This window comes from Acanthaster planci, linkage group LG13 (genome assembly GCF_054643075.1).
Source record: "Acanthaster planci isolate LZ-2023a linkage group LG13, COTS_SCS, whole genome shotgun sequence".
In the NCBI taxonomy this organism is placed as follows: Eukaryota; Metazoa; Echinodermata; class Asteroidea; order Valvatida; family Acanthasteridae; genus Acanthaster; species Acanthaster planci.
The window spans coordinates 1,659,027-1,680,858 of record NC_141789.1 but is presented as its reverse complement, the minus strand read 5'-3'; the positions used below and the strand labels follow the sequence as shown (position 1 = coordinate 1,680,858).

The 21,832-nt window shown below is 41.1% G+C and overlaps 1 protein-coding gene across 1 annotated transcript; it reads left to right on the top strand.

Moving 5' to 3' along the window:
* Window positions 1–461: 461 nt before the first annotated feature.
* On the top strand, window positions 462–20,779 carry LOC110977096 (protein Skeletor, isoforms B/C-like). The gene is made up of 16 exons (XM_022230915.2): window positions 462–647; window positions 2,515–2,595; window positions 9,169–9,312; window positions 9,563–9,635; window positions 10,549–10,657; window positions 11,475–11,640; window positions 12,153–12,222; window positions 12,961–13,159; window positions 13,889–14,137; window positions 15,046–15,181; window positions 15,917–16,027; window positions 16,971–17,144; window positions 17,541–17,734; window positions 17,910–17,937; window positions 18,540–18,712; window positions 19,103–20,779. Exons 2-16 carry the CDS (start codon window positions 2,559–2,561, stop codon window positions 19,211–19,213), a joined length of 1,974 nt encoding a protein of 657 aa, XP_022086607.2. The 5' UTR covers window positions 462–647; window positions 2,515–2,558; the 3' UTR covers window positions 19,214–20,779.
* Window positions 20,780–21,832: the final 1,053 nt, after the last annotated feature.

Here is a 21,832-nt window from a genome sequence, read left to right as displayed (position 1 = left end):
TGCTGGGGTGAAAATATGCGCACATCAATTAAATGTTGGGAAATAATTGTCTCACGGATTTTGTCAGCAGTTTTTAGGGGGAGTGTTTCACGCTCAGTCGGATTCCAAATAACCTGCACTTGCCGGAAAAGCCCCTATCGGCACGCACGTGCTAGACCTTGCTAGCACATCAGTTGGTTTTTGTTTCAACAAGGTCTCGTGTTTCAATTTCATGTATTTTTCATCGCCCCACCCCTGCATGTCTGTAGGGCTTTGTAAAATTTAATGGCACTTTCGCTGAGTATTGTCCGTTTCAGTCATCGAAGGACATCGTCAATTCCGCCAGCGGCATTCGTCCTTGAGCGCGGTTTCTGATGACGTCCACGCGTACCGCGACCGCGTGATGACGATAACCCGAACCCATACTATATACTACGCACAGTACAGTGACAGTTGAACGGAGAATGGAGCCGGAAGGAGGGGCCGCGCCCAGACTGAACATACTCGAACGCCTAGTCACGTTCATTTATTGTGTTTTTGCGGTCAGGTTTGGATTAAAATTTGGGTAGACGCGCCTCGCCTACTGATTCAAATCAAACAAAGTCATAGTTGGTGCTGCGCTCTTGTCACCCGGTATCCTCGCTTTTGTGGCTGTTTTGGAGAGCGTGGTAAGTAGAGAAGGTTGTGTTTTCTCCAGTGAAAAACAATTGTAGGGTTTTATATTTTAGTATAATATTTAAGTGTTTTATGTACAGCAACAAGCCGGCATATCAGCCTGGAGAGAGCCAGTCGACTGGAAATTGGGATCTTTTTCTTTTGGGCAATCCATCGGGGACTGGTTGGGTTTTGTCCTTTCTTCCATCATACATTTATGTTTTACCGTCTGTTTTGTTTACCTGTGTTTCCCCGAGAAATGAAATAAATAAAATAAAAATGCCCTGCAGACTGATTTTGTGTTTTAATTTTGCCTATGCCTAATCGCTGCAATCATGGACGAAATAAATTAATCCTGAAAATGACATGCCGTCACCAGATCAGCTGTGAGCATGTCAAATGGATAAAGCTAAGGTTGTTTCTACATCCATGGGTTTACTGAGTGCTAACTGCAAATTGCATCACATGTATTGAGCATTGTTGACTCTGCCTTCGAGGATCCTATACTAGATTGAAATGAAATTATATGGCTGAAATCTAATGTTAGTCCGAGCATTGCAAGTGAATGACATGTACAGTGTGAACATGCATCTATAAATCACTTTTTACATGATCTTCAACTGCCTGACCGTGACCAATGCAAAAGAGGCAAAGAAAAACAGCATCACAGTATCATTTGATGCTCCAGTGCACAAACCTATGAGACTTGTCTAAGCCAAGTGTTTTCTACGTAAATGTTTTGGAATTTTCTGAGCTAAATTTCACTGTTTAAGACATACATGTATCACTTTCTGACGACTGTGTTAACATTTTATGGGAAAAGTACATGTTGTCTGACCTATGTGGAATTGAGACTCTCCAAGAGGCAATTTGTGGAGTTTTCTGGACTAGCTACTTGTACAAAGCCACTGTTTTTCTTCTGTGCGGAAGTTGAGTTTGTGGAGAGTTAGTCCCCAACTGGCCCCGACCAGTCCGATGGATTGGTCTACAGGTTGTTTCCAAGGATATGGAGGTAGTCTTTCAGACTGGCTCTAAGAGTACGGGGACTATTCGAGGGTGTCTCACTTCACGGTGTCGGTAAAACTAAAGGCAGTGAACATTGAATCATGGCCCATTCCTGCTACAAACCATGCACAGGTGAAGTGTTTTGGATACTCTATTTGTAGCCGAGACAAATGTTTCTCTTGTTCCATCATGCCATGCTTACTTTGTCTTTTTGAATTCATTTTCATGAGATATAACTTAGGACTGTGTAAATATGCTGTGCAATTTTAGTCTTTTTTCCATTAAAAATTCCTCTAGAGCCATGGATTACGAAAACAAGTGAAAAATTTTGTAATTTATCTGTGGGTTTGATTTGAAAACAATAATAAGCATAATCATGGCGCAGGAAAAAAGTTGAAGTGATTACAAAAAATTGTGACATCATGTTTTGACAAGGCTGTTCTCTTAACCGTTTCCCCCCCCCGTGTTCCCTTGGTCAATGTTGGATCAATGTGTGTTTTGAAAAAAAAACGCGTGGCCAGTCAAGGCAAAAAAAATGAACAGTTTCAAAGCAAAAGGTTGTGTTTTTCATGATGTTGAATGAGCCTATATTACCACTTGACTGCGTGATGCAGTTGCATTATGAAATCTCTCAATGCTGAGAAGAGAATTCCACTTGAGAGATTTTACCCAGGCTTCAACTTGCCATCAGTTTCATTTCCAATCAACATGTTGTGATAGTATTTGCTTTAAACATAATTTCGCTCAGTCCATAAAGATCAAGACAGAACACCGATACCAAAAGTTAGCTGCCGACTGAATCAGAAAAGCGCATTTGCTACTTCCAACCTGACAATTAATCTGGTTTGCTTCTCTCGGACATTTTATTTTGTTCAGACATCAGGGCCTAATTCTGAAGAGGAGCATCGAGTGTTGCAGTCATGCAGTGGTTTGCTGGGGTGTTGTTGCTTGCTTATGGTAAGCCTTCAGTTATATTTCTACCTAGACCCTTATCTAGTAAACAAATATTGACTGCTTTCCAGTGGTGCAGTAAAACTGTTCTTTTTTCCAGTGGCAAAGTGCAGGGAAACTAGATTCTGCTCCATGGTTCACCGAGGGAGGTTAGTTTTGACTATACCACGAGATGCAGTAGTCACTATTTGTTTGATAACACCACACTTGCAAATAATAACTGTATTATTTGATCTCAGTACATTGAAAGGGAGTGTACATCTATTTGAATAAGAATTTATTTGGATAATTTACCAGCAGTCTTCCAAACAACCTGTTCATGAAATGTTTGCAACCTAGTTCTGTTGTGCTTGCACTTCAAAAGGCCTGAAATGCTGGTTTTCATGAGTAATGATCTTTATATACATGTATATTTGGTTGTTGTGGGCAAAGTACTTTGACTCTGAGAGAAATAATACAGGAGCTATCGGTACTCTTGGGCCTTTGTGGGTGCCCTGCATGGACAATAATGTGTTGCATGTAGGATGATTTGGTTGCCCCGATTTCGGTACCTGACATTAATAGGACGGTCAATAGGAAATCTTCTGGCAGAGGCGTGCTCATACAAAGAAACCTTCCTGCGTTTACCTGTACATGCTTAATAAAGCCTTTGGCGGTGAAAAGCAAGATAGAAAAAACGGCAAACGCCATGTGACGGGATCTTGGCCGACCAAGATGCAGAATTTCTGGGTGAAGTACACGTATTATTATTGCTTGTGTCATTCTTGTGGTTTTTGCCTGCCGTTAGTCATGAGCAAAGTTCTGCTCTATCAGGCCTTATTACAGAAACCACAAAAAATTGTACATAAAGTGTTCTAAAAAAACCTCACTAGACCTAAAATATGAAATTAAAATATCTGCCTTTCAATTCCTCCCGGGGCAAAAGCTTTTTCCAGTCTTGGTGATCTCTGCAAACTTTGGCCCCCAGAAGGCAATGTTTATAAACAAAAGAAATACATGTATCTATTGACAGTATAGAGCATAAATGTACATGTAACTGTACTCTTGGTTTGTTTAACAGTTATTTTTATAAATCCCTGAAAGTCAAAACAAACTCCAATCAATACATTTTAATGGTACATTGTAAGAGATTGATAACTACATGTTGGTTATATAAAGGATTGAACATATTAATTTAGGTAAAATAAAGTATTTTCAAGTAAACAAAAATGGGTGTCTTTGTTGTTAATGAATAAATCAACTCTCACTCAACAGAAGGTTTTAGCTCCATTCTGCTGCCAGCTACGTGCGTTCATGAAATATTAACACTCCTCGAGTTACCTGTAGTTACTAGGTTTTTTTTTTCACATTTTCACGTTTTATCTGTGTCATCAAGGATGTTGGCATTTACTGCCAATACTGATGACACATTGTCAACACGGTTCACGAAGTACATGTACACTGTACATTTGGTTGAGAATGACAAAGTTCATCTTTTTGTTTGATTACATGTGTTTACTTGTACCGGTGTGTACTGGTACATGCCAACTGTAGAGAGGTTATGATTCCAAAGATCCAGGAAATGAATTTCTCTTAGAATCACTTTTTATGTTTCTCTGTACTCTTCTTCAGTGTATGAGGACGGTGTGACCGTTCTTTGAGTTTTGTGAACTGAAAGCGCACTTTGTAAACGTTCAAAATTGAGGCATTTCTGGACAAGTGAGGTCACTTTTGATTTGATGTAAATGCAGGAAACCATGGTTCAGTTTGCCTGTCTTATATTCACATTGTGAACTCAAAATTTGCTATTTGAAATGATTTCTATGAAAATGTTGCTTGCTTGCTTGTTGCCATATATTTACACAATAAATTGCCAATGGGACTGAAATAGAAAAAAGTAGAAGTTTCCTGTGCACAAATCAGTGCAACATTGAGGCTCATTGCCTCGGATGACTTCATAGTTTTTGCTCATGAATATGCAAATGTCGTAAGAATAAAAGCCTGAAAAGTGCCAAAATATGGGTTAAAATTGGAAAACAAACATTTGAAATGAGGTAAACGGAAACGGAAAGGTGCAATTTCAAGGGATTTAGTAAAATATTTCTATTTCATAGTCCCTTTAAACCAAGTTTGTACCAGCCGGTGCTGCGCATGTTGATGACTCGGCATAAAACATTTCGTTTTTTTTCCAGGATGTGTCTGTACATGTTGGAAGGCCAGTAAATCTTTTTTGCAAAATGCACCGATGAATTTGGAAATCCCCAGTACCTTTATTACGTTGATGATGCTTTCGATGACTGCACGTGCCTGTAGTCCAAGGATAACACTTCATCTCCTGTCTGACCGTCGCATGCTCACAAGCAATTCTTTGAATTCATGCAGCTCTTAGTTATTTCCTCTTCCTTTTTTCGTTGTAGCTGTCCTTTCCCCCCCCCCCTGAAAACTGACATATTCTATCTGCATGAATTAGATCATTCAAAGTTCATTGGAACTCAGGAACAAAATTCTTCATGGTTTTAATGATAGCAGTTCTTTCTAATGAAATCAAACCCCAGGCCAAGAAAAGAATGAATATTTCTTGTTCTTGCCTGCATTCTTTTTCCAAGTCCACTTCTTGTTTATAGTTCCTTTAGTTTGGTTAATTTTATCTCTTATAAACCCAATTTTAAAGCCTTCTAAATGGAGGTTCAAAATCTTTCGAATTCAGCAGTCATTTCAATTCTATTCAACTTGTTATTGGTCACGTCACATTGATAAAAAAGGGAAATTTGACTTCCAGGTTACAATCATTATAATGTTAACATCAAAATAAACACCAATTAATTACACACTTAATAAAACACAGAGACTTGACATATATACAGTCTGCTTAAGAGCCAGCAAATCCTTTTGTATATTAGTTCTGGCTCCTCCTTGTTAAGGAAATGAACGAAACACTTTTTATGGGTGCACAGCAAATAAATTCCCATAGACAGCAAGATAAATCCCAATACTTCACAAATACTTAAAAAACTACTCACAACTCTCACAAGTGTTCAGGCTGCACAGAAAAACGATGATCGTTTCAGTTTTTTCAGGGGGTTGACCAATGAATTTTGGAGAAATTTTTACCAGAAGCAGACCACCCCTAAAATGAATAAATCTCCCTGCCTAGAAAAGCAGCCATTTTGAAAAACTGTCAATTGGAAAAACGACCAAGTACATGTAGTGCCACTTTTGGACTACCTGTTGGTGAAATGATCAAACTGACCTCTGCATAAATTGCCAACATGCTGCAAAGAAATGTCACACAAAGGGTGTGAACAGTGCCCTAGATGTATGTTTTGGTTGAAATGGCGAAGTGAATGCCGCTTAGCGGAGGAAGGACATGGGAAAGGAGATTTGTCATTGCCACATCCATGACGTCTTTACTGTAGAGCTATGGATGAAAAGGTTGACAGTTCAAGGATAGTTCATAGAGTTACAGGTACTGTGTAAACCTATTTGATTCGTGCATTAATTATCAGTGTCAGTAGAGTACATACATGTACAAGGTGATTGGGGCATAATCCTGCTGTGGGAAGCATGTCAGGAAGTGTTAAGAATTGCCGTACTTAGTTTTTTTTCCATTATTTATCAAAAGTAAAAATTCTGGCCAGAAAAATTTAGTACTCATAAAACAATCCAGATGTAATGGACATCCATTGCATTGATTTAATTTTTAGATGTGAATTTGGAATTGATGGGAGTTCATTTATAAATGGGATTTCAAAGGCAGCTTTGCGTTCTGTGTGAATTATCACAGTTTGAGAGACGATTCAATCTTCTCAGTGACTGAAAGCACATGAAAGTGAGGTGAAGAAAAGTCTAGTGGCATAATGCACAGCCAGTGTTCAGGTTATTTGTGCCACCAGGTACCAGGTGTGCAGAGTTGGCAAACATCATTTCCATTGGCAGTGCGCTTTGCCGTATCCTTGGCAGTATATTGTGTGTTTTACGCTCTGTCGGCCACGGGCATGCGTCACGTGCATAGGAAAAAAAATGTGGTTTCTCCATTGAAGAGCACCATGAAAACCATTTGAGAATGAGAGTCTGGGCACTTTTTCTTTGGAGTGATAATTGAGTTCTGTGCATTTTGTTAATTGATGTGGAAACAAATCCTGACTGAGTCCACTTGTGATGCGGAAACACTACTGAATGAAAGTGAAACTTTGCTGCCACTTAAAGTGCGCTGCATGTACCGGCATGTACATGTACGTACATGTACATCTTGCAGTTAGTTGCCAAAGTGCCCCGTTGAGTAGGATACGGTATATTGCTAATGCTACTACTCAATCCACAAAACTCTCACTGAAGAAATTCTGAGTAACCGAAAATAATAATGACTGAACTCACAACTCAAGAACCATTGCCAGGACAAGCCAGTTGGTAGTCATGGCACCGTAATTGATTTGAGGAGCTGTCCGGAGACAGCTTTTGCCAGTGGTCACTTGAGACAACAGGAAGTCAGTGTCCTTATGCATGACTAGCTAGACACCTGCTTATGAACAGGAAGCTTGTTTACCACTCACCTCCCCCTCCCAATTTATGATTAAATATGCTTAGCGTGGGCGTAATTTGCCTTTGTATGTGTAGTTTCCTTGGACTGGTTCTTCCGTTAATGTATGCGTAATTACTTGAACAATATACATGTACATGTACATTATGTAAGTGTTCAATATACGTGTATGTATTGCTTAGACTGTTTTTGTCAGCATAATGTACATAACTTTGTGTGAATTGACATGCACCAGTGAATTGGAAGAAGACTTCGTTAAACAAACAAAAAACCGAAATGCACCACATCCCAACAAACAAACAAAATTCAAGCTTAGCCTGTCATTATGTCAAACCTGGAATCAATCACAAACAGCTTTATGACGTACATAGGCCTTCGTGTTTACCCCCAAGATACATTTATAAACACACTGGTGTGTGCAATTACAGCGCCTGCTTTTTACAAGGAAGTTATTGGAGGTTATCTGCCTCGGGCCTTTTATGCCATTAACCACTTGCTGCCGGGTGGATTTTTCTTGAGCAAGACAAGAGGCCGGTTCCTTTTCAAGATTTTCCGTTTTCAAAATTCTTCAAAAATTCATCATTTCATTTAATGGCCCTTTATACTGGGCACTACTCTAAAGCTGACAGTAATGAATTGACCTTTGACTATTTCAGCCAGGTCTGCAGCCTTGGAAAAAGAGCCCATTGTTGTGCAGTATTACGTAACATTCTTTTGTTCCCGAAACCATCACATTGCACCGCTGACCTCTTTTCAATAGGGGCCAGACTTGCGGGCAGCGGTGCTGTGTGGCTCATCCCTGCGGTGGTTAGAGCTTTTGTCCCCCTCACCCACTTTTGTCCCCGGTGGTAATCCGCTCCTCTAAATGCCTCAAACTGTGGTATACTGTTTCAAAACAAGGCTGGATTACATGTATCTCCACTATTGAGAGTGAAAAAATGTCGGTAATGCCCAGCAGCTCAGTCTTTTGTGCTGAGCACGGTCTTTTGTTATAAAGCCCAACTCTTTTGTCCCAGTTCCAGGCTCCCCGGCTCTGCATATAAAGCCTACATGTACATGTATGTACTTGAAAACGTCCTGGGTTGTTAATGTATTTATAGAAAACAAAGTGCATGTATCTCTGTTGACTGCTTGCTGTTTCGGTTGATTTTTTTCCAAGATCTAGGCATTATAATGCCATAAAACAATTTGGAAGGGTTGAAATATTCCCAATGAAGTGGTACTTTCCCACTGTGGTCCCTGATATCAAGTACATGTGTACACTTGTTCATTTATATTTCTACTCATTTAATAATTGATGTGACCTCTGTGGCAGCAATATCCTAGCAATGTGGGCGATTTACAGTAGTGCACCTCCAAGAGTTTGCAACGCGTTGGCCAATCATAAATGCGCGACATCTGTCGACCCAATGTGCATTTGGAAAGGGTCGACAGGTTTCACACGTTATTGGTCAGCGCATTGCAAACTCTTGGAAGTGCACTTCTATGAATCGTCTGTATTACAATCGTACATACTGTACATGTACCCCAAGCCAAACTACAGCAGCAGGCAGAAGCAGTGGAATTTTTTTAGAGCAGGACTCACCAAGAGGAGGTGCACTCTTTCCCAAATACATGTACCGTACAACCGTACAGTAGTTGGGCTATAAATTCAGTCATCTACCGTTCATCAAACACTGGCTCATTGTCCGTGGTACGGTAGTTTGCAAAAAATGAATCGGGTATACCAGCCAACTAAATTAACTAATGGTGGATGACCCCAACATAAGAGTCAGTTGATTCATCACTGCTTGAAGACAGTCATTTTGAGGGGGGATGGGTCTTGGGTGTCACAGGGAGTCGCAGTATCCCTCACAATTTCGCATTCATTATGTAAAAATTTGTCAACTACCGTACACTGTTCTGTTCGATTGAACCTGGGTAACCCGTGCGTAAATTATGTCCCTGGTACCCGGGACATACTGCACGGGTATACCATGACCAGGCAAACTTTAACCTGTGTTACTGTCTAGACTGGATCCGACATCATTTGTCTGGTATTTGTCTCCCCTTCCCCTTGGCAGCAAGCATCAGTGTGGCTGCACCATACTTGGGTCGGACGATTGGCGACCTGTCATCCCGAGGTCATGACGTCCAAGGGACTGTCAGAGCTGCAGATGCTAAGACAATTGTCATCGAAAATTTCCATTTCGATGGCACTCCACCAGGTTCGTCTTCTCATCCGATAAAACTATCAAGCCCTAAGAATTCCCCAAAGCATGGACTCCAGTTAACAATAGACCCGCCATATTCAGCACAGTTGATTTCACTTTATCGCTGAGTTTGCACTATTTTGCCGAGGTGAAAACAGGAACACTACTTAATGTCATACTGTGATCCAAAAATGACTACTGCATGTACATGTTGGTGTTGTGTTTTACAGTAATGCATTTTCATGAACTATTCCTCTTTGGTCAGATTCATTTGTCTGGATTGGGATGACAGCTCAACCTGATGCAACAGGTACCATTGTCCCAACTGTCCCTGGAAGGTGAGTTCTGCTACTGTGTCCCAACTATCTGACAAAAATGGGACGTTGGTGTCTATAGATGTGTCACTTATCCACTCCTCTCTGTTGAAGGGCAGATCCAGGGAAGGGGGATCCTGGGCCATGCCCTCTCTCCCAAAGATATTTCTGGTGCATTTCATTTCCTTTCAAAAGTTTGTGGAAAGCCCTCAAAGTTGGCCTCACCCCTCAGAAAGTCCGTAAAAGGTACATGAAACCAAACTTTGCCCCTTCTCCAAATGATTAGTTTGCCTCCCCCCAACCCAGTAATTTCGTTCTACCCTTTTCCCTGTTGGACCTTTGCCTGATATGAGCACTCACGATGCTACCACTGAGAGCATGCTGAGGTGTCAAGTAAGGCCTGGTTCCCGCCCATTTTTTGTAAGTGTCGAATTTAGGGATTGGCAACCTTGCAGCCTGCTCACCTCATGTTAGGCAGAGCCAAGCCTTCCCCCAGGTAACCATTCAGTTCCCTCCAAAATGTGAACAGGCATTGCTGTCTGTGTTGACCAGTGAATCGGAGGTGCCCCTCGCCTGCTGGCATTACTACAGTGCGTGCAGTGCCCACTGCCCGTGCAAGCCGAACATCGGCCACAAGGAAGCCACACAAGGATGTCGTTAAAATTCCAACTTTCAGAATGCTTCCTGAAAAATTGCACATTACTATTTCCAGCGTGTCATGTTAATAAAAACAAATCATTTCAATTTCTCTACATGTGTATCATAATATTCCTGCCAACTCCATGTAACTTCTCCAACAAAGAACCACGTGTTGTTAGGATTTGTGTGGACTGCTCCATTCCATTGTGGTTGAATGTGTTAACAGGAAACCACAGAGTTACAAGTACTTCATTTGGTGTGATTCCCTCTCTTCTCTCCAACATGAACCCCTTTGAAGTGAAACGAAGCTGGGCGAATACAGGGGAAGCAACCTGGTCGCCTATTTACAAGGTCCCATGACCATAAAGGACTACAAGTGGATCTCAATCTGGTGTCGAATGGCTACTGTAAGTCTAAAAGAAGAGGATTAAACTCTTGCAAAATCAAGTTGAAGCTGTGAGAAGTGAATTTTATTCCTTTTTTAACATCACTGGATCCAGCTGAATATTAACTTTCTGATCCCGTAACACTGTAAATGTATTTCTTTCATTTCTTTATGAGCAATCGCATTTTATTTGACAATTTTTATGGTAATATTACAGGTATATGAATATTAATTTACGTATTGTAACCTTTGTTGTTTTATATTATCTTGTGTAAGCTGTTCTTAATTCAGCTTGCTGGCCGCTATGGACAGTCAAATAAACCATAATTTAATAATAACATGTAATAATAATAATACTTGGTCGTTGAGTTGTTGCTGGCACACATGAGTAGGTGAAGTTAATCTTGTGCAGAGTGCTCGTTGCATGGGGCGGTCAACTTATTCAACAGTTATGGACCCCTTTCACTATTTGCATATTGAGTTTGTGTGAACATTTCAGGTTGTATTCCAGTGTCATATGTCTATTAGGGTCATTCTATAAATTAGGGGTCCAGTTTTTTTTCTTGTCCCTGTCACATCTAGCATATGATGTGGTAAGTTGAGAATGCATCCTGCAATTTCCAAGAGTGATGAATTGATGCCCATTACCTGAAAAAAAAAAGTTTGAAGTCAATTTCAGTGGTATTTCCGTGTAAAATTACACAGGTCAGGTGTAACAGGGACACAAAAAGGCCACACTTTTGGATCTTGAATTAATGGAATCACCCCGTTAGTTTTGTCAGCAAAAACCAGTATATTACCTTCTGACTATTGCCGTTTTTTTCTCTTTGTGTCCTTAGGCCAATTTTGGTGAGGTCTTCATTCCTGGCAATTTTGCCAACCCTGCCCCCCACGACTTGGGTAAATTGCCAATGTTTGCTCATGATGTCGAGGCAGACAACGTGCGAATCGTAGACGCCAGAACCCTCCAATTTACAAACCTGTTTTATGATGGCAACGGACCAGGTACCTGTGTACATGTATACATACATGTAGGCTGTGGATTGTAAGGTCTTTAACTACATGTATATGATCCTTTATTTTCACACTTGTGAAAAGTTTTACAACTCCTGCTTTTTGACATGGTCAAGAATTATTTAGATTACCGCATGTGATTTGTATATAATTGTTCGAAATGATTGGTGGTCATGGGAAAACACAAACGATCTTCATTTGAACTTTGTGTCAAGTTATCTTTAAAAAGCACCTGTCCAACTTCAAGTACTTCTACTAAACCCCCGATTTGTTGGAAAGACAGTCTCCCCTACCTCCTCTAAAACTCCTCCCTGCTGTACTCTCCCCCCCCCCCGGTCTGCCATCTTTGATCAATCTCCCACATTGCAGCTGGAGATTGGTTCTATTGACGATTTTTCAATCACCATTGAAAACTACGACTGCCCCTGACTCCGAAAGAGAAAAGAATGAAATGTCGAGCCTTTGGTTTGCAGGTTGACATTTTTTGTCTTTCATTTGATCAGATGCATATTTCTGGGCTAACAGTGGACGATCCCTAACATCTCAGGGGACAAAGCTCATTTGGAAGCCGGGGTATGTGGTGTAACATTGTCTAAACAGTAACTTCAACCTTTCATGTATCATTAATTTGTTGTCAAGTAGCACCTCACAGTTATCACTTTAAGGTGAAGAACTTTTAAGCCATGATTAGTCCTAATTGCCAGTTCTTAGATGCATTATTCAGTCCTTTTCCTTGTATATTCACACCTATATAAATTGTACCCACATGATGGACTGTTCACAGTTCAGTCCTATTCCTCTTCAAGTAATGTCTCTGCCGTCTGTAGCAATGTAACAGTCACAGTGTTCCTCAACATGTGCTCTGCTTCACCAGCAGTTCTGTCGCAACCTTCCAAATCGTCGAATATAGTCACCGTAAAACACGTCCGGATTTGTGTGTTGACAGCCAGTTTGTGCAACACAATGGGTAATGGGTCTCCATAATTAGTGACTCTCCCATCTATTTATAATGGCTTACATCTATAGAAGCTACATGTAACTTCATGGATGTAAGAAAGACAGCCTGAAGCAGGTCTAAATATATCCAGAAAAAAAAAACAGTCTTAAGTTCTCAGATATCCAGTCCTGGGTGTGGTGTTGTAGTCAAAGACGTTTTCACCTCCAAACTTGTCTTCTTTCACCCAAAGATTCAGTACTTCAAGTCTAGAACATTTTTAACAGGAAGACTTTTTGTAGTGAGAAATGTAGCAAACCTCTGGACAGTCTACCATCAAACCCTTTGAATGAGTGAGTAATTATGATCTCTTGTAGCCTAACAAATGCCGGACGAAATCAGAGACTTGACAGGCCCTTTAACGGGGAAGACTTCACGGTCACCATGCCACCAGGTATGACCATCTACGACTACCAGAGCTTTGGCTTGTGGTGTGTTGCCGCAAGACAGAATTTTGGCAGTATCAGCTTTGACCCGGCAACCATCAATGTCCCAGCTGTGTTGGAACCCCCACCGGTAATGTAACTGTTGTACATTGAAGTGTAACAAGCATATCTCTCAGTAACTAATTTGCCTCGGCCAGTGGAATTCCATTGTCTGACAGTGAGACCTTTAGTCAAAAAAGATAAAAATTGTTTAGGTGGTTGTGCGTGGAACATGCAGTGTTCATGCTGTGTGTTAACTCAGTGCCCAGTTCATGCATAACCACTAATGCTTATTTCTGCCTGCACGTACACAGAAGCATATTGCTTACAAAAGAGGTAAATGTGAGTTTGAAATCAGTGTTTCTGTTTGCTGGTGGACTTGATTTGGGTTCAAAAGTATTAGTGCTAACTTGCCGTCACAGAGCCAACTCTCAAAAATAAGAAATATTATTGTACAAGTTGCCCATTGAAACAGGAGGCTAGAAGTCATGGTTAGATGAAATCAGGACGAAGAATAACACTCCTGTGTCCTTATGTAAATGGCATGAATATGAAATAAGATTGAATTAGCATCTTTAATGTGAAGTGAGTCTGAATTAGCATATGAATGTGAAATGAGTCTTAATTAGCATATGAATGTGAAATGAGTCTAATTGGCATATGAATGTGAAATGAGTCTGAATTAGCATATGAATATGAAATGAGTCTGAATTAGCATATGAATGTGAAATGAGTCTGAATCAGCATAATAAACCTGAAATGAGCTAGAGTTTTACGTAGAAGCTCCATTCACCCCCTTCCCCTTCCTGTATTTTTAAAGACCTTCCCAAATTGTGAGGTTCTTGTGGACGACCAGTTCCAAGTGCAGTGGCGGGTGGACTTTGGCGAGGAGGACAGCATCACAGTTGAGTTGGCTGGTCGCGTCACTGCCGGCAACTACCTTTCATTTGGGCTGAGTGGGGCATCCGACCGGACCCTAATGGACGGCTCGGATGTTGTAGTGGGTTGGATGGACGAAAACAGCATGAGCCCCATGGTGGTGGATTACAACTTGCAGTCCAAGGCACAGGTGAGTGGCGTCTACTCTCAGGAATAACTGGATATCTCCCATAGTTCATAACACTCTCCTTAGGTTGGGATGTAGTACCAGTACGTTACACGCAATCTTTCAGTGCATTCGGCGTTGAGGTCAAACTCACTTTTCACAGACATTTTGGGCACTCTCTTATAGTTTAGGGACATTGTTTCATGCATCTGGTCTGCTGAAGCAGCTAGTAATATTTTAGGAAAGCTCAATAAATACTTTGGAGCCGAAATCGGAGCCATATAAGATTCTAAGCTTATCAGTATTATCCTAAATTCTTGCTGGGTTCGCTCAGGGTCCACCAAACTTGCCAGCGCGCTCCCTGGACTTCAGCTCCTTAGGACCATTTATCCAGCACCATGTGAAATTTTCTTGTTGCTTGGATGGACGACCCTCAACCAGAAGGATCCGAGGGAGATCAGGACCAAGGGGATGTGAACTAGTTCCATAATTTGTAAAATTGATGATCTTTCGGGAACAAAGCACTTCTGTGAGTCGGCATGTTGCTGCACTGAGTTGTGGGTGCCTCTGTTCCCAAATAGCCTTGGGCCCCGCTACGGTGTGCGCTGTTTGAATATGGAGCTGGCTTATCATTCCATCTCAGCCATAGATACCTATTTTAATCTTATGACAAGCCTTATTTCTAAGCTGTTCTTATCAGTGAATGCTTCCTTTTGTATTTATTTGAGTACTTGTAGACATTTTGAATTTGACATTTTTTTGAGGGGGAGAGGCCTTTTGAGTAATCAACAGACCATTCCATCAGTGACCAAGTCCTGTTAACGGGCTGTGTCTTGTAACACCAGCGTTCTTTCATAAATTTACTTTGTCCCCCGTTGTTGACAATTTAATGCTCAGTCAAACTCAAACACGTTGCTCCTTTATGTTCAAAGTGCTCAACTAATGATGGTCGAGGGGCATGCCCAGATGACCTCAACATTGTGGGAGGAACAAACGATGTCCAACTGAGAGACGTTCTGTTTGGCAATGGAATTACCAGAATTTCCTACACGCGGCCCCTCAACACTAGTGAGTACCAGCCTGAGTATGCTGTGCAGGATGCCGACACTCTTTGCCGGTCTCGTCTTTACTTTCTACCCGCTTCAGGGAAGTCCAGTAGTTTTTGTTCCCATGCTTATCCAGGCCCGACACTCACAGGTTTTTGGGGCACAAAGCTGTTACTGCGCTCACAAGATGAGAATGTTTGTCTTGAGGGAGAGCTTCATCAGTTGCATTGGCTATCACATGCAAGACTGACGTCTTCAAGTTAAATGTCCAGCTGTCTGATTTCCAAAACCTCTGGCATTTAGGTCTCTTCAGCAGGGCAGGATGGGACTCGACAAAAGCTGGGAAACTATGCATTGGGATTGTTGTGGCATTAAATAAAGGAGAAGATGTGAGCAAGTTTCAAAAGTCATTCGGTCTTGTCGGTTTCTTGCATTTTTTTCTCGTCACATTTAAGAAAGAGAAATTCTCCCAAATTGAAAGTTTCCTTAAAGAGAGCATCCGTCTAATCTAAACAAGGAAGTAGTTGGGTTATGATAACTCGGGGGTGAGATTTCTTAGCTATTCAGCTGATTTCAGCTTTTTTTGGTTTTGGATTTCAGGTTTTTTCCTCACTGGCTGTGTACAAAAGTAGAGGAGATTTTCACAGTTCAGCTTCTTTATGTCTTTTTCAGCTATTTTTATCATTGGTCAATCTCATCCCTGATAACTTGTGAACAGTGAATCTTCTCATTCTGGTAAAATGTCTGTCTTCTGTAGGTGATCCCATCGACCAAGTAATTCCTACAGATCGTCTGGTCTACATCTCCTGGGCTATTGGACCCATCAACCAAGATGGACGGGTTGCCAAGCACATCATGGCACCGACAGGTAACTTCCACTGGTGTCTTCCTGTCCTGCAGATTCTAGAAAACAAAACCATGGATTCCACTTTGTATAGGTACTTTGACCTGTCAGAATGCACGGCTGTACCAGTTTTGAGAGGGGGATGGCTTCATCTGAAGAGAATGGGTGAAGAAATTCGTATTGCAAGCAATGTCTACGATTTCAAACTAGCCCATGAAATCTGAAATGATTGAACTGTAAAGTGTGGGTACGTATCAGTATTTATTTCTGTTGAGTGTCAGTTACTGGATGATTACAAGTGACAGTGAAGAACACAGGGAAGAAACATTCAGTTTTAGAAGTTGGAGAAAAATCCCTGATAAAAAAATGAGGAAAATCACAGGAACCACATAGGGACCAGAGAAACCCAATCCACATGCCTACCAGTTTTGTTGTCGAGACCACTTAAGACTTCTCAAGACCACACAAGACCAACGCAAGACCTCCAGTCTGCAAGTTACAAACTATTCAAATGAACTGCAACAAAAGCATTCCTTCGTCGTCGTTCACCCTGTTACTTATGACTGGTCTTGTACATGATCTTGTGCGGGGTCTTGAGTATGGTCTTGTGATGGTCTTGACTACGACACTGATGGCAACCTAGGTTGGATCCAGCCCATGGGTCACAGAGATGGAAAGCAAGGAAAAAATCACTGCACCAACCCACTCAAGTGTGTATTTGCCTGCAACTGGGGACCCCCTATTGTTCCTCTTTTGTTCGTACTTTAACTTTTTTAGAAGACCACCCATATGTTTTGTACAAAGTTGCCAATCGGGACCTTCTGTTAATCGGGGACCTTATTGTTCAGGGTCCCCAATTGAATGCAGAAACAAACTCAGGCCCTCCCATTCGTCACTCTGTGTGTCATGCTCTCTTTAATGAGCACGATTCTTGTCTCACCTGCGCACATCACCAAATCCTTTCCAGATAACGTCCAGATCAACTTTGGCCGCGGCTCATCCACCTGCCCGGCCTTTAAGGAATCTACCGGTGGGGGTAACAGGCTGCCACCATGGCCCCCGACGACTCTCAGAGGTGCCACAAAGTTTAGAGTTGAGATCGGGCAATCTGGGGGAGAACGCGGCTACACGGGCATAACAGGTAAGTTACTGCTTGTACTCGCATTCGACAAGACAAAAGAAACACAGTTTTTGCTCTTTGTTTGCCCGTATAATAAGGGAATTATTTTTCTCCCATCTCAAATGCTTAAAGGGTACCCTCCTAGCAGTGTATTTGCCTGCAATTGGGGACCCCTTAATGTTGCTCTGTTGTTCATACTTCACTTTTTTGGAAGACGTCCCATGTGTTTTTGTCAATCAAGGACACCCTGTGAATGGGGCACCCTCTTGTCTATAGTTGAAAGACTCTGGCATTGTTGAAAAACAAACTCTTAAGAATCTGTTATTTTGGTATTGGTGAAGAGGAGGGAAGCATATTTGACCGGATTATGCAAGCGGCTCTTTTCCCCTCCAATCTCCCCACCCCCCCCTTTGGCAGGCAAGACAGGTTGGGGCATTGCCTGGTACGTCAACGATCTCCTCATCCCAGAGATCACCGTCGAGAGGGGCGTCCAGTACACCTTCGAGGTCTACGGTGGGGACAACAGCGAGGACTCGGCCAAATATCATCCCTTTTACATCACTGACGATCCCGAGGGAGGTTACGCCCAGAAACTGGACGCACAGAAAGTGGTACAGGATAATGATGGTCCATTATTCACATGACGCTGTGGGTTTTCTGTTTTTCAATATAGATCACTTCTTAGAGCAAAAATTCCCTCTTCTTCAAAGTTGCACGTTGAAGGGTTCTGGAGTTCATGATAAAGTTGTAATTTTTTTGTTCCTCCCTCCTACTTTCTGATACCAGGGGGTGACTATATACGCAGGACCAGTCGGTGAGTAATCTTTCTTATGCGTCATTTTTAAAGGCATCATTTGCTTCTTTTTTGTTAATGTTTTGTTTCTTTTTCTTTTTTTAAGTGAATTTTACATTTGCCTTATTCACAGGGATGCCATGTTTTATTAGGTTCCCTGAATCTATCTTATTCAATGTAATCTGTTCGATGGGGTTGTGCCAGACCATTTTGGTCCCTAGCCTCAGTTCCAGTTTTCGAAACCTGCGTCTTTTAAGACAGTAAGATGCAATTAATCACAAATTTGAAATCATTTATTGGCATAAATGGCATTAATTTTCAAGGAGTTTTATTGCATTGTTCTTTTTCTTATTCTCAGGTTTCTGATTTAATTCAGTATGGCTGACTTTCTGCAATTTCCAATACATAGCGTGTCGCTGTACTTTTTTCAAAAATCCCCAAAACAAAATTTGAAAGTTCAGAGCTCAACTCACCAGTGTTTTGCATGCCAAATAGGTCTCCTACCTGAGCTTTCGTCTAAAAACTGCTCAAAGGTATCCACCGGCATTTTGTTTAAATAATCAGGAAGGCTTTATTCCTCCTATGTTGACCCTCACCTCAATTTTCCTGCGTGATTGATGCAGAGGGCCCTTTCTGCAACTGGGGGGAGAACGAACGGGGAGTCAACGCAGATGACTTTGACAGTTTTGAGGCTTACAAGACAAAACTGGAGCGCACATGTGTAGAAACCAGCGCAAACAACAACACGTTCACTTGGACCCCAGATGACAGCACACCGAACGTGGTTTACTACCAGGTGAGGAGTTCAGCCTTTCGGCTCGGGAAATTGAATGTTGAAGATTGAGGGAAGTGGTTTTGGGCTCACTCTTTCTTCTGCTGGGCAGAGTTAGGCTGAACCAAGTTGTATCTCTCTGCGAGCAGATTTTGGGTTTAGGTAGGATGTGAGGATTATTTTACTCACGAATACTTTGTCGTGTGAATACCTCTGAATGCACCCCGTGCACTCATCAGTATGCATTTGCGTACATTGCCAGCGATCTTGCGTATAGTTCTTTGGTTGCTACAGGTATGGTTCTTTTGGCCGCGAAAAGTAAGATAGCAAAATTAGTAAATGTCACATGACTGGCTCTCTGCCAATCAAAATACATGATCTATTATTGGTGTTTGTTTTTTTCTTTCATCACAGTGCTACACTCACCGTTTCCTGGGGTGGAAGATCAACGTCAATTCCGCCAGTGGACTTCAGACATCCTTGGCCCTCATCTTGGCCATGCTGGGCCTTGTTAAGTTTTTCTAGTTCACAGGATTCATTTGAACCAACGGTGACTGCTGATAAATTTACATGAATCATGCAGAAGTGCATTAGTGCCTCGGTTCATTTTGTTTTATACTAGTAACATGGAAATGTAGAAAACTCAGAGAAATGTGGAATGTCTCTTTGACAAGCAATAACTGAAATCGGGAAAATTGTAGTATAAATCGTAGCGTGGTGATTGTGACGTTAATAGTTGTGGTCTGAGCGAGTTGGGCACCATTTTTTATTTTCCCACAGGTGTGTTGTTTTTCAACAGTCTTTTGATTTTTTATCTAGTACTTCTAGTGCAAATGAGTTTGGGTTGGGCCCTTGATGTCACGGCCATCTTTGTCTAGACCCTTTGAAGGTCTTGTGCAAACCATTACCTTTGTGAGTCCAGTTATCTTGGCACCAGACTATGCCAAACTCAGGATTATTATTACCCACATTATCACCAACATTTTATGCAACCTTTTAAAGTATCAAGGTCTGAAAGTAACGTTTTTATGATATCAAGTCTTTCATATGCGTCCTTTGACAGTCTATATTTTCTCACTCATGTTTTTCTACAAGTCTTAAGTAGACCAAGACGTGTACATTTCCTTCATTGGTATTTAGCTTTGATAGCTGTAACAGAATACTGTATTTTTGTACCAGAGCTTGTGAGAAGATACGTGTTGACTTTTCTAAATTTCAGCTTCATTTTGCCTCTGTCAATTTTAGCATCAAGCTATCATTGGAGCTGAGATATAACTTCTTTTACATATCCTATTTCCTTGTCTGTAAAGTATGTTAACATTTAAATATTGACATGAAAGGCACTTTCCTGTATCTATTTTGTTGGTACCTTTAGTAAAAGAATATGTTGAACTGCACTGCTGCCTGGGTAGAATATGTTGAACTGCACTGCTGCCTGGGTAGAATATGTTGAACTGCACTGCTGCCTGGGTAGAATATGTTGAACTGCACTGCTGCCTGGGTAGAATATGTTGAACTGCACTGCTGCCTGGGTAGAATATGTTGAACTGCACTGCTGCCTGGGTAGAATATGTTGAACTGCACTGCTGCCTGGGTAGAATATGTTGAACTGCACTGCTGCCTGGGTAGAATTAGGGGTTTTTCTTGATGTGTTTTTGGTGGACATCTTTAATTTTCTGAGTAGAATGGTAATGGATGATGAAAAAAGGAGTAAACTTTGAAAAAGAGAATCAGTGCTTTACTGAAAATTGTATATATTTGAATTTCCTGCTCTCGGGTACCATCTGTAATGTTTAAATCCGTTTTTATCTTCGGGTACATATCAGCAAAAATGTATTTGACTGACTAGAATCTCTATATTTTTTATATTTCCTCATGACTTTTATGTGTGTGTGTGTTTTTCTTAGAATGAGAATATTTTAATGTACTCAAGATTTTATTTCCAACTATCAACACCAGTAAGATCGATAAGATAGAGTTCACTTCATTTGTGTCGCGAGACCCATGGGCTTTTGTGTGATTTAAGCAGTACTAATAAAAATATGTCTTATTGCACAAAATAAAAAGAAGCCTGTAAAAGTTTTTTTTTAATTTTCAGTTCCCGCCATTGCCTCTTTAGTATTGCAGATAGAGTGTGTATGTGTTCTGTCCCCGTAAATTCGAAACCTACTTCACATTGTGGATACTTTAGAACTGTTTGTATGTTATTTTCCCAGCCGGTTTTACGCTTGAAATACATCGAGTGCACAATTATTTCCGGGTATGACTAGGAACGCGTACAAAAAAGCCCGCATAGAACTGCTATTTTTTTTTCATCAGCGAACGTAAACATTCGATGGATAACGTACGTGCTGTGAATTCATGTACATGAATGTGGCCGATGTATAATGTACGTGCACATGCTGTGAAAATCTACATGTGCCAGTACACGTCACTGTGAAAACTATACGGTCAATCGACACGAAGGGTTGTTTCTACTTGTGCGAGAGTCCTTGCCTATATACGTATCTTATTTTGGTATTCAGAAATTGTAAGGTTACTAGCATTTTCAAGAGGTTTCCTGTGAACTGATAAGTAAACATCTTGACGTTGAATTTCAGTAAAATACGATACTAATGGATGACTTGACGGTATATAGAGAATTATTATGATGTGCTGGAAGTAAGCAGGTTATTGATCTTTGGCATTAAAGACTTTTTACTAATAAATTAATAACTATGCACGCATGCGCACAATTGGCCTTGGCGGTAAGAAGCGTGAACGGGCCATTGCAAACGTACAGGGGGGGTGCGATTTTGTCTCAGGTTTTCTGTCCTTGTTCAGTTTTATCTTTAGAAAATTCCATGAAATCGTGTTTGCTGTTAGTTTCTAATCTAAGCGGGATTTTAGTGTTCTGTTAAAGACTTTACAGTCGTGATATTTCCTGGGCGCACGAGATTGCTGTATCTAAGCCGTTCTCCTTTCGTGCTGTTTCATATAAAAAAACTATTGAATGGGATTTTCTGAAGAAAGAAAATGAACAAAGCCAGAAAACCCGAGAGAAAATGATCAAAATCGCACCCCTATCCGTTTTCAATGGACAGCGCACACTTCTTGCCGCCAAGGCCATTTGTGCGCATACGTGCAAATCATGAATTTTTAAGT